At 40.9% G+C, this 14,135-nt stretch overlaps 1 protein-coding gene across 1 annotated transcript; it reads left to right on the top strand.

The window, feature by feature from the left end:
- Window positions 1–1,711: 1,711 nt before the first annotated feature.
- On the top strand, window positions 1,712–3,124 carry LOC137072707 (microfibril-associated glycoprotein 4-like). The gene is made up of 5 exons (XM_067440636.1): window positions 1,712–1,782; window positions 1,865–2,083; window positions 2,164–2,260; window positions 2,389–2,556; window positions 2,644–3,124. Exons 1-5 carry the CDS (start codon window positions 1,777–1,779, stop codon window positions 2,898–2,900), a joined length of 747 nt encoding a protein of 248 aa, XP_067296737.1. The 5' UTR covers window positions 1,712–1,776; the 3' UTR covers window positions 2,901–3,124.
- Window positions 3,125–14,135: the final 11,011 nt, after the last annotated feature.

The raw sequence follows: 14,135 nt of genomic DNA, 5'->3' as shown, positions 1-14,135 counted from the left end.
AGAGCTTCTGCTGAGATCTTGAGAGATGTATTGTCTTCTTTTATCTTCAGTTGATTTCAGGCTGTGTGGCTTTAGTTGTAGTTGTTGTGTTTCATTTTCTGAGAATGCAAAGATGATTGAACCATTACATTGTAACATTGATTCAATGCCATTACTATGGATTTTTAAAAATGTAATTACCAAAAATTTTCTACATTAATTGCGGGTGCATAAGTGATGTTGATTCAAAGGGCTTAACGTTGACACATTAACATTGATTTTACATTGTTTCAGTGGTTACTTGCTATCTGGTTAACATCTCTGCTTTTCTTGTCTTGATCTAAAACATCTCTTTACATCCAGTTAAAGCAGTCATGGAAAAATGATAGAGAAAAGTCCTGAAGAGCAATGTGTTGTACTCTGAGTTATGGCAGTCAACTCATCTTCCAAGATGACAAACATCCATCTATGTTGAATCAAGAAGATTATATCTTTTGTTTAACTGGAGTCTGTTTGATGAGACTATGTTAGTCCAGGATGCGCTTTAGTAAGAAAACGGCATTGTATTTCCTCTTAAATAAACCTCTGTGTTTTTAGGGGATATATCTGGTCTGGATTTGCTGTATGACTTATTATAGAGAAACTATGGATTTAATTTACAAAACACAGCTCTAAGCATCAACTACAGTTCTGAGCAAAGCCTGCACCAATCGCATATGTAGCGTTATGGTGATTTTTTAAGGCAAAGTGGTTTAAAATGAAATTAGCCGAATTACTGACAGTGTAACAAAAAATGCTATTGGCTTTTAAAGTTTAATTTTTATATAAAAACTGTTGCAGATATATGTTTCTATAAAGTCTCTAAAATGTCTGTAAAATATTTCACAAACCTCTTAACTCAAAATTCAAATAAGTCCACTGTGTTTTATTCTGATTGGGTTTTGTTAACTTTTTCTAATAACTTATGGATCCTGATTGGCTGATAGTAGCCATGTTGTTCAAGATACGTGACTTTCCTCAAGCGCTAGGATGGCGACTTGGACAAAGACAGTGCATGCCAATTTTGATGTAATTTAGACCAACGGTTTGGTATTTAGAGTCAATTTATTTGCTTTGGTGTATTTTAGCACAATTAAAATCCCCACAGTGCCCTCAGATCTTACATAAGAGCGTCTCATTTTGTAAAAATATCCTCCCATGTTTGACAGAATATTCTGGGTAAACAGCCTATAAACGAATTTGCAACACGTCAATTCATCCACTTCTCCCGAAATACATGAAAGTAAGTGGCCGGTGGGAGAAGAATAGAGTACCGGTAAGTCTTATTAGTTACCTAATCCCTATCCCAAGTGTCTCTGATATGAATAAAACATTGTCAGTTTATATAATCTGTTTGATGCGCTGAGCATTCGAATCACACCGGTGTGAAAGTGTTAAAGCATTACACCAAAATGGCCGACAAGATAAGAGTTTCAGTCAATAAAAGGTCAATCAGAACAAAAGTTATAAGCATATATTTACATGTTGTTTTTCTATAAGGTGGTGTCGTAAAGTAAATGTCTTGTGTGACACAGAGGAGGAGTCTGAGAATCTGTCCTATATAAAGAGTGTCTGTCAGACTGAACAACACAAGACTCAACACAGAAGGTGAGTTACTGTTTAATTCTTCATTTACCTCACAGAGCATTCAGACATCGATACAACTTTCAGAAAACAGACATTATATGAACATGTTTCATTATTTTAATCTAGATATAACACATCTCTGCTGTGATTTACTGAGAAGAGACTGAGAAGATGGCAGTAAGTTCATCTACAACTCTACATTTCTAGAGATGGTTTTCAGAGTGATGTTCATCTCTTTCTCTCTCTCTGTCTCGTGTAGATGACGATGTTTTTGGTGACTCTTCTCTCTGTTGTTCTGGTGAGCGGGTGCATTGAAAAGCCGGAAATTCCTAAAAAGCCTAGGGACTGTTCTGCCCATTATAAAGCAGGACACAGGCTCAGTGGGATTTACTCCATCTATCCAGTAGGGATCACTCCTGTCCGGGTTTACTGTCAGATGGTCTCAAGTGGGAATAATGAAGACAACGGAGGATGGACGGTATGAATCTGACTTTAGATCATTAAACACACATCAGAAAACACATTATGAATCATATATTCTATATAAACCCATCACAGGTGTTTCAGAGGAGAATGGACGGCAGTTTGAATTTCTATCAGCCGTGGAATAAGTACAAGAGAGGATTCGGGAATGTGCAGAGCGAATACTGGATGGGTAAGATCTCACAGTGTGTGTCTGTTTGAGTGGAGGATCATGTGTTTGGTTGAACATGTTCTTTGTGTGTGTGTGTGTGTGTGTGTGTGTGTGTGTGTGTGTGTGTGTGTGTGTGTGTGTGTGTACAGGGCTGGAGAACATGCACCAGCTGACACATAACAGGAAGTACATGTTGAGAGTGGATCTGGAGGACTTCACTGGAAGGAAAGGTTTTGCTCAGTACTCGACCTTCTCTGTGGGTCCTGAAACTGACGGGTATAGACTGCAAGTTTCAGGTTTCAAGGATGGAGCAGCAGGTACAACACTTTCATTTACATTGAAAAATAACTCACACTCAGTAAATGTGCACCTGATGTCCTCAAGGATGCTCTTCTTCTTTGCAGGTGACTCTTTATCTGGCCATAATGGTATGAAGTTCTCCACCTTTGACAAAGACCAAGACACTGCGGTGGGGAACTGTGCTAAACAGTATCTCGGGGCATTTTGGTACGCAGCCTGTCACAGTTCAAACCCCAACGGTGTGTATTTATGGGGAGAAGATCCCACCATTTACGCCATTGGAAATGTTTGGTACACCTGGAAGAACAGTCACGCTGTCGGTTTAAAATCCATCAGAATGAAGATCAAACGTGTGGATTAGACGTTTGAAGAAACATTACAGTGTTTCTCAGAAAGTTTTGGGTGTCCTTTCCTCTGTTAACTGAGTAACTCAGTAAATCATGGTATATATGGTGACCTATGATATATGGCTGTTGTTTTATATACCCTGATCAATTATCTTCTCTTTGGTGTGGGTCACTTCTTTAAATCTACAACTGAAACGAATCAACAATAAACTTTAATAAAGTTCAGCATTGAAAGGCATTATGTGTTGATGTGGATTTGTTCATCTCCAGAATAGACGTCAGAAACAGTAAATGAGGAATTCAGTTCAACTGCTCATGAACTGATTCACTTTCCCTATAAATACAACCCTATATGTGAACGAACAATGTGTACGTTTCTCTTAACACAGATATCTCTGTTTATTTGGCAGCAAAAGTCTGTTTTACATCTCATCCAGCATCATCTAGCGTTCTTCTGCTGACACATAGAGTGTAATTCTCATTGAGTATACAAGAGGACTAAAAACATTATTATTTCATGTTCTCCGAACTTTTTTAAAAAATGTTTCTTGGTTATGTATGCGTTAAGGAAACATTCAACTTTATCAAATTGCAAACATGGGATTTTTGAATGTTCTCTGAGTATTTTGAAAAAAATTGTAACATTTAAAAAGACAACAACATCAATTTAGGAAAAAATGTGGTCCTTAAGCGTTGTTTAAATAAAGTTTCTGTGCTTTTTGTGTGAGAACATTACTAAAGAATATATAACTGAACAAACTTTCTATTACCGTTACTGGAAGAATGTTTTGTTCATAACTTTGAGAAAACCATACCAGAATGTTAGCCAAAGTTCAGAGAACATTCAGTTACTGAAGCTGTGTATATATACATATATTCTATACAGTTTTTTATTGTTTGGAAAGAGAACATAATTTACATTTTATAATAATACTTATTTTAATGGACTATATGGACTGAACGCTCGTAAGAACTTCTGCACTGATATAAGGCAGCAGGAAAACTTCTGGTCAAATGTCACTTGTTGGAGTGTCGGTCTCTTCAGTGTCCTGAGGAAGCTTTAACAGCATCAATAATGTAATAGTTAGTTTATAATCAGAATACAGTCACTTAAATAGCCAGACCTGGCATTCATTTAGTATTCAAATGTAAAACGGCATAAAAAAAAGATTTAAATAAGTATTAACTTTGACATTATTAAAAACATCAGGAAACGTTAGTTTATGGTTTTTTTTTCTTTTGGTTTAGAAAGACTAAAAGTTTCCCTACTAAAAGTTTATGTGTGCCCAAAAGACAAAATTGTGCACGGCAAAAAATATTCAGATTTATAAAACCATGTGTACGCACCAGGGCTGGACTGCGGATAAAATTCACGCCTGGCAAACCCAGCCTATCCGGCCCATGAGTTCCCTGTCAATGTTTTTGCAGGGGTTAGGGCAAAGGTAAATAATTAAACTAGTCCAGGAACAGTGACACTTACATCTATCTTTCATGAGGTTCTCATTTAAATAACGTCTCGGTTACGTATGTAACCCTCGTTCCCTGAAGGAGGGAACGGAGACGTATGTCAGAACTGAACCGACGAATTGAGAATGGCGACTCCACCCCCAGGCGGTCCAGTTGATATGGGACCAGTTCGGAGCCGCACAGGTAGACCTGTTGGCTCTCCGGACTCGACCATTGCCAGTGGTACTATTCCCTGACCGGGGGTACCCTCGGCACAGATGCACTGGCGCACAGCTGGCCCCGGGACCTACGCAAGTATGCGTTTCCCCCAGTGAGCCTTCTTGCACAAGTTCTGTGCAAAGTCAGGGAGGACGAGGAGCAGGTCTTGCTAGTTGCGCTGTACTGGCCCAACCAGACCTGGTTCCCAGAACTTACTCTCCTCGCGACAGCCCCTCCTTGGCCCATTCCCCTGAGGAAGGACCTTCTTTCTCAGGGACGGGGCACTCTATGGCACCCGCGTCCAGACCTCTGGAATCTTCATGTCTGGTCCCTGGACGGGATGCGGAGGTTCTAGATGGACTACCACAAGCAGTCCTAGATACCATCTCTTCAGCTAGAGCCCCCTCTACGAGGCGCCTCTATGTACTGAAGTGGAACCTGTTCGTTGAGTGGTGCTCTTCCCGCCGGGAAGACCCCCAAAGGTGTTCGATTGGTGTTGTGCTTTCCTTCCTGCAAGACGGGTTGGAGCGAAGGCTGTCTCCCTCCACCCTCCACCCTCAAAGTGTACATCGCCGCAATAGCGGCGTATCACGACGCAGTCGAAGGTAAGTCCGTAGGAAAGCACGACCTAATCGTCAGGTTCCTCAGAGGTGCGAGGAGACTAAATCCTCCTCGTCCATCCTCGATACCCTCTTGGGACTTAGCTCTAGTGCTCAGAGCACTTCAGAGCCCTCCCTTCGAGCCTTTGAAGTCAATTGAGATTAAAATCCTGTCAATGAAGACAGTGCTCCTGACTGCATTGGCCTCTATCAAGAGGGTAGGGGACCTGCACGCACTTTCGGTCAGCGAATCGTGCCTAGAGTTCGGGCCTGGTAACTCTCACGTTGTCCTGAGACCCAGGCCCGGATACGTGCCCAAGGTTCCTACCACTCCCTTCCGGGACCAGGTGGTGAACCTGCAAGCGCTGCCTTCGGAGGAGGCAGACCCAGCCCTGGCTTCGTTGTGTCCGGTTCGCGCTCTTCGCGCTTACATTGACCGGACCCAAAGCTTTCGGACCTCAGAGCAACTCTTCGTCTGTTACGGAGGCCAGCAGAAGGGAAAGGCTCTCTCCAAGCAGAGGTTAGCCCACTGGATAGTGGATGCTATAGTCTTGGCTTACCAGTCCCAAGACGTGCCTTGCCCGTTCGGTGTAAGAGCACACTCCACTAGGAGTGTTGCTTCTTCCTGGGCGCTGGCTCAAGGCGCCTCGCTGACAGACATTTGTAGAGCTGCGGGCTGGGCGACACCTAACACGTTCGCTAGATTTTATAGCTTACGTGTAGAGCCGGTATCTTCCCGCATCCTCGCCCCTGGTGGCCAGGAGCGCTATGTGCCCGTTCTAAGTGTCGGCTTGCAACGCCACTCCCGCCCTCTGGGCCGGATACGTGCGTTTATTGTCTCCAGTTGTGTTCCCCGAGAAACCGGCTAACCCTGTCGAGCTCCTCCGTCACCCCATGCGTTGTCAGACGTTGCGGACCGTCTGACGCTAGGCCTGCACCCGTATGCTTGTGGAACGTGGCTGTAGGCTGGGTTCCATATGTAGTGGTTCCCTCACGGCAACCCCATATGTGTATTCGTCCACGGTATCAGCTACTCTTCGGGCTTGCCCCGTGTCTTTCCCTTGACAGAGCCCGCTCTGTCGTCTCTGGGCGTGTTCTTTCCCCCCTTCAATTAGGTTGGAACCACCCCAGAGACTGCCATATGTTGCACTACCCTGCCAGGTTAGTCCTTATGTGTATTCCGCCACCACTCCTTCCCTGAAGGACGTGGACCCGCAGCGTACCTTCTCCCGAGAAGAACACGCTTCCCAGCGGTCTATGGTCACTCTAAGTGGGTCTTGCAGAACAGCAGTGACTGACCTCCCTGCTTGGAGCCCTGACTTCCGTACCATACTAGACGGTCCAGTGCGCTCAAGCAGGACGCTGGAAGGCCCAGCATCCTGGCGTTTTCCAGAGGGATCCCAATTCGTCGGTTCAGTTCTGACGTACGTCGAACGTGACCGACTGAAAGGGAACGTCTCGGTTAAGTATGTAACCCTCGTTCCCTGAAGGAGGGAACGGAGATGTACGTCCCATCGCCATGTGCTGTGCTTCAGCTAGGAGCCCAGTCACGTATTCGGCTCCTCAGTTGAAAAAAGCATTGATCTGCCATTCCACTTCCTATTTATACCCGCGCTGCGGGGCGGAGCGTGGAATGTGTGGATCACATGCCAATCTCTGATTGGCTCGTTTTTATACACTCGAAGTGGATAGGTCTCTGAGGTCAGATCCCAATTCGTCGGTTCAGTTCTGACGTACGTCGAACGTGACCGACTGAAAGGGAACATTTAGTTACATTTCATAAGACCTATTAAAAAGTTAATAAAACATTTAAAGAGAACAAAACGTTGTACTTAATTCATAGGATCCAGGCTTTAAAACGGTTTTGTTGAATTATAATGACATTTAACTGAGTTTTGTAGGCCAGTTTCAACTGAAAGAGCATGGTAGTCACAGGTAAAACATGCCTCATTACCATGCAGGTATGGTTTCTAAAATATATAAACCATATAAAGTATAATAAACAAATTAATTTGTAATAAAATATTGTAAACACATGCAGAAAATACAAAAACAGCCTCTATAAAAGTGATTTATATTCTGCAATATTTAACGTAAGTAATAATATCAATATTTTTAATAAATACGTTTCTGCTAAAACACCATATTTCTTTAGCCTACTGTTAGTCGCTGCAATGTAATTTGGGGTTGTGCTAAAGTGAAGTAAAGTTTGTAGTTGTGTGTATTGCTGTTTTACCTCATCATGGAAGCTATTTACATGCTCGCGGCTGTTTAAGGCTGATTCTCCACATAACCTGTAATTTTTCCATTTTACATGACTAAAACTAAATTCGGAGTCAGAGTGGCGTTCATCACTGCATAGAGCAGCAGAAACGCAGCGTACGTTTGGATATTCGTCTTTTGCAGTTCCATGCGCTCAAATAAAAATAAAATAATAATAATAATATTAATTAATTAATTAATTAATAAAGGGCATAATAGTGGAGGTCTCTCTCGCTTTGGCCTGTCAATTCAGAAAGACCAACTAATGAGCCGCTGTCGCTGCATGATGGGCCAGTCAGTGGCAATTTTTTTTTATCAATAAAAAACCTTGTATTGGCCCCAAAAGTGTGTCGGCCCACTGGGAAAATGCCCGGTATGCCATATTACCAGTCCAGCCCTGGTACGCACACCTGTAAGAAATGTTACCTTTATAAATCACCCGCAGATGTGTGTGAGCCAGCCTCATATCCCACCCTGTACACGCCCATTTTTAACCATAAATAGTCAATGCAAATCACCTCATGAATGCTGATCTGCATGTAAATGAAAGTGGAATCCCATATATACATGGAAAACTGGCATGTGACCCACCAAATAATAAATCCAAGAAAGTGAAAAAGTGTATTTCTGTTACTTTGAATAATGGCGACAGGTGAGATAAAAGAGAAAAAAATTTAATTTCTCGGACACTGAGATAGAAACACCTCGAAATGACCGGCCGTCAACCCTGACTTGCATACCACCGTGAGGAGCTGCATCGCAGGACACAGCAGGTGGGACAATAGAGGTAAGTATAAAAAAATCTCTCTATTTACTACAAAATGTCACTTTAAAACAGCTGCCAAGGTGGCTTCAGCATTCTTTTCAAACAGATCAAAATGGGGGAGCAGGGAATATACTTCACAGCTTTAGCAGGCTCTTCACCGAACTCTGAACACTCTGACCTCTGAAAGCTGAACACTCCCGCTGACGCTACCGCGAGAGAGCTGACACCCTTATTAAATACACACTGATCAGTACTTGAGTGAGAACAGCTGTGGATGCTTTTATAATTATCCCAAAGATTAATCAGCGCAACAGGCTGCCAATGACTCAAATCGAAACCAAACTATGACTCACTACCTGTGCTAAAAGCCACCAATTATTATTTGATAACGGCTGACAACTGCGTACAGCGCACTTCAAACTGCCCTGGTTAAAGTGCAATTGTAAATAGCTCACATAATAAAGTTATGAATAAAAAAAAAGTGCAAAATCGAAATGTATCTTCCTTCTAGTAATTAATACAGAAAGCAATACAGCAAATACAGAGTATTTCAGAAACACTTACTTGCGATTCGAGCTTCTTCACTGACCGACGCGCTTCTCCAAGATTTTAATCCATGATGGTGTAGTGTGTTACTAATGGTTTTCTTTGAGACAGTGGTCCCAGCTCTCTTCAGATCATTGACCAGGGCCTGCCGTGTAGTTCTGGGCTGATCCCTCACCTTCCTCATGATCATTGATGTCCTACGAGGAGAGATCTTGCATGGTGCCCAAGAAACAGGGAGATTGACTGTAATCTTGAACCATTTTTGAACCAATCCATTTTCTGATAATTTTGCCAACAGTTGTTGCCTTCTCACCAAGCTGCTTGTGCAGGTCAACAATTTTATCCCTGATGTCCTTACACAGCTCTCTGGTTTTGGTCATTGTGGAGAGGTTGGAGTCTGTTTGATTGTGTGTAGACAAGTGTGTTTTATACAGGTAAAGAGTTCAAACAGGGGCATTTAAAGGTACAGTATTTTCTCCTACTATGGCAGTCAATGGTTGTTCCATCTGCTTGGTGACAAACATTCTTACTATCCCTTTAATGCAGGTAATGAGTGGAGAACAGGAGGGCTTCTTATAAAAATGCTAACGGGTCTGTGAGAGCAGGAATTCTTACTGGTTGCTAGGTGATCAAATATTTATATCATGCAATAAAATGCAAATTCATTATTTAAAACTCATACAATGTATTCTGGATTTTCGTTTTAGATTCTGTCTCTCACAGTTGAAGTGTACCTATGATTAAAAAATGACAGACCTCTACATGCTTTGTACCTGCAAAATTGGCAGTGTATCCAATACTTGTTCTCCCCACTGTATATGGCACTACCAGTTTTAATAAAATGTATGTTCCAATCTGTCATTGGTAGATTTCAACCGATTCTTACATAATGGCATTTCCTCTACCTTTACTTGGTTTAAATCTGACTTGAAACAAAAATCATCCATTGATTTTTGGTTAATATCTGATAGTTTAATCTCTTTTGTTAAATCATATACTATTTCAACTGCACCGTTAACTAACCACGCAGGTATTGAGTAAGACATTTCGATACTCTTAGCTCTTTAACTCTTTCCCCACCAAACACACAATTTTCCGTTATTTGTGAGAAAATGCTTCCCTGCCAAACACGTTATTTTCCGTGTTTCAATGTTTTCACTGTTAGACGCTAGGGCTGTTAAGCATCTTCTGAATGAGTTCTGAATCTCCTGATCAAAACACACGACGAAGACGCAGTTAAACAAGCGATCGTATGTAAACAGATGCATATGTTAAATATTGTGATCATCATCATTAAACATCATATAAATCAAAACTATCTAATGTTACTGAATGAGATGTGGACCCAGGATGAGCTACAGGACTGTGAAGTATTAGGGGTGATGATGGACTTGATCTGTTTTTGATTATCTCTGAATCTGATCTGGGGGGTATTCCAGAAAGCTTGGTTAACTTACCATTTGATAAACTATAACCTCTGGGTTGATTTACCCCAAACAGGCATACCATGAGTATGTCGGTTCCAAAACCGAACAAAACACCTGAGAAGAGTTCGTTTAATCAACCTCTGACTGGTTACCCAGAGTTAATGCGCGTGCACGGTGCATGTATAAAGACATTTTCAATGGATCGCCGATTTCACGAGTCACCATGGAAACTCAAAGCGAAAAAAAGAGAGCGGCGTATTTCACAGAGGGGGGGTTGGAAGTTTTAATGCATGCTTATGAGGAGTTTAAGCCAATAATATTAAAAAGAAGCAATACAGCTGCATCGGCTAAAGCAAGAGAGTTGGCTTGGCAAAAAATAACGGACAGAGTAAATGCGTGAGTGTATTAAATTACAAATTTGGTTTTGGTTCCCGTTTTATTGAAATGCAAAATAATGAAGTATGACTTATACATCCTTTTGAATATGTTAAATCACTATGAAAGCATTTACTTTTCCTGCCATTTATTTCTTTAGCTTGAAATAATAATGTATATTTCTTATTTAATAAGGTGTAATCCTTCTGGAGCCACAAGAACTTTAAGCCAAGTCAAAATGAAACACAAAAACATTCTGCAAAAAGGTAATATTTGATTACACAATTACTGAACTATTATTATAACAGGATTTAGTATATTCATTCTGTCATGCAGCTAACAGAAAGAAGACTGAAGCCCGTCTTACCACCACCTCCCCTCACCCCATCTGAGGAGCTGGCTCTGTCCCTTAATAAAGGCCGACCAGTGGTTGCGGCATTCCAGGGGCCAGTTCATCACACATATGCACCACAAGTGATGATGAAAAAAAGGGTGACATGTAAGTTTACTTCTATGATTTGTTTTCATTTTTTGTCCTGATAAATTACTATCTCACTGAAAGGCTTTTTGAACAAGATACATTTTTTTATGTAGGCTTATTTTATTTAACTGCATATGATGTATTATTTTCTTAGATAATATTGAAAATTTAAAGGGTTGCGTGTTCTTATAGATACTGATGGACGGATTGTGTTATTGGACTCTCCAGAAAGAACACAGTCTTTCACAGTTGTGATTTGTTGTCAGGTACTTTTAGTGTTTTTTTTTTTTTTGCCAAATAATGTATACTTGAATATTTGTCTTGTAGGATGAAGATGATGATGACGATGAAGAGACCACATCTGCTGTGACAGAAGTGGACAATGCTGGTAGATCCACTGAGGTATGATGCACACCATTATGATGTATGGCCCCTTTTTGCATTAGAGTAACAAACTGTCATTGTCCTTTCATAGTACATACCTACGGATTTGCCCACAGATGAGGGTCCTTCAGCCTCAGCACACAATCTGAGCAGGGTAAGAATTTGTGTCCATGTGTCCATATTTGAATTTTATTGTCTGACCAAACAATCTCATTTATTACATTTTTCCACCTTAGTTGCCAGCAAAGGAGCTGTATAAGGTCCATCTTCAAAAACAAATAAGAAAAAGTGACATGGAGATGGACCTTATACAGCTTCAAATGGAAGAGAAAAGGCTCCTCATTATAAAAGCAGCACTTGAAATAGAATTACTTGAGAACCGCCTTAAGGTGAGAACTTGTCTGAATATTAATCTGTTGCATGTTAAAAGTGGTCTGTTTCTATCTATCTATCTATCTATCTATCTATCTATCTATCTATCTATCTATCTATCTATCTATCTATCTATCTATGTAAAGCAATATAAAAAAAAAACATTTTAATGAATTTTACTTTTATTGTTTTTCAGGAAATGAAGAAATAAACTGCCTGGCAGACCAGTGCAAAAAAACAAAAAACTAATAGAAGTAATTTTGACAAATCCTGTCTCTCAAAAGTCTTCCGTCTCTGTTGGCCTCTAAAATCTGTCTGTGTTCCTCTGGGCCATCTTCCTCAATACAAGGAGGGTGGCTCTCTCCTCTTATAGTGGCAATATTGTGAAGCACAACACAAGCCTCAATAATGTCGCATGCCCTCTCTGGACTAACCCGGAGCCCACGCAGACACTGAAACCGAGATTTGAGGATCCCTATAGTCATCTTGTAGAAGAAATTCATTTTCATTAGGCCTTAGTAGGCCTCACCAGGCCTTAGCTGCAGTATAAGCTGGCCTCAGCTGAGCACCAAGAAACCAAGGTCTGCCGCTTGTAAGAAACATCAAAGCGTGAGAAACAGGAGATGTTACATTAGTTGTAAGGGAAAATGGGTGAGAAGTGCTGGGAAACTGTCATGTACTGGGAAGGCGGGGAAGGCCCACAGACAAGTATGATACATTGTTGATATATAATTGTGGAAAAAAACCAGGAGGTGACTGTAAAAAGAATGGTGCCTAATGGATGAGAAGGAGAAACTAGTGGCAGTCGGCCACCATTACAAAGAAGACTAGATAAGTTTATGAATAGAGCAACTGTAGCAAAAAGTGTGGGGAGTAATGCACCTCCCATGAAATCTTGAGCTAGAACTGTATAAAAGTGTGAGCTGAGGATGAGATGGTCAGATGTTCAGCTGGCATCTCACTTTGTTGTTCATACAATAAAGTTAATTTCTTCTGAGACCTGGAACTTCGACTCTGAGAGATTTTCTTTAAAGCACCGGAGACAATCAAGAACTTAGAGTTTGCCACAACAATCTCCACCTTGGCCCGTGTTCGGCTGTGAGCCAGGTTAAACCGTGTCTGTGGTCCAGGCTCAGGTTCAGGGTAGGGTGTCATTAAATAGGGCAGACAAGGGTATCCTCTGTCCCCCAGCAAGTAACCATTGTACTGTCCTGTAATGATTGAAGTGTACAACACAAATATAGTAAAAACAAAAACACAAAAATTGTATAAAGCAAATCATACCCTGCTGAAATATCTGGCATAATGATGACTCGCAGAAAATTCTGGCATCATGCACAGATCCTGGCCATTTTGCCTCGACATTGGTGATGATTTAGGTTGCCTCACATATTACCTAGTTACTGGAAAAAGTAATGACTTTGATGATTTTAAGAAGGGGATAAAATTAAGTTGTTACATGCACATTGATACTATGAATAGATTTCTTATTAACATAGTCTCCCTCATTTATTGATGGCGCTTTAATAGGAATGTGAGTGCCATCAATGCACCCAATTACATTTGGAAACCCTGAAACAGAAAGTTATGGAAGTATGAAGTGTGTGCATAAGGAATACATGCATAGATATTAATAATATGACTAAATATTACATATGCGTCATATATTTTACTACAAAGGACAAACCTGCCACTCTGTGGAATTCGTCTTTAATAACAAGCAGAGGTTTATGGCCAGGGAATTGTACAAACGTGGGTAACAACTGTTTAACACGCTAGGCACAGGTGATTTAACTGAACCAATAATGAGCAGTGAATTAGGAAGATGTGGAAGGTCTTGTGCTCTCCATCTCCCTCTGCTGGACAGACCGTGGTGTGACATTAGTAAAGATCTTTCCAAATCAAAGGGATTACAATATGAAACTTTAGTAAAATAAATTATCCCTATTACTTGTCTTGCCTCTTCAAGATGCAGAGAAAGGAATTCTATACTTAAGAGAAAAATCAGACTTTTTATATGGAAAAGGCAGTAAGGTCAGGATTGGAAACAGAGGATTGAGCCGTTGATAGCATTCTACTGCAGTTATTAGAAAAAGAGCGACAGAGAGAGAGAGAGAGAGAGAGAGAGAGAGAGAGAGAGAGAGAGAGAGAGAGAGAGAGAGAGAGAGAGAGAGAGAGAGAGAGAGAGAGATTCTTGATTCTTCCTGGTTTTCCATATTGACAGTTTTTCAGTTCCTATTAAGTAGTTTAATAAGCACATCTTCCTCCTCTTTGAAAAATAATATTTCACACCCCCTATAAACACTTGTTCAGAGAATTCTTCACCAAAATCTTGAAACAATCTGCTAAGAACATCAAAAAGACCTTCTAAT

Source organism: Pseudorasbora parva, chromosome 4 (genome assembly GCF_024679245.1).
Source record: "Pseudorasbora parva isolate DD20220531a chromosome 4, ASM2467924v1, whole genome shotgun sequence".
In the NCBI taxonomy this organism is placed as follows: Eukaryota; Metazoa; Chordata; class Actinopteri; order Cypriniformes; family Gobionidae; genus Pseudorasbora; species Pseudorasbora parva.
The sequence above is the reverse complement of the archived record's forward strand: the minus strand, read 5'-3'. Positions and strand labels throughout refer to the sequence as shown.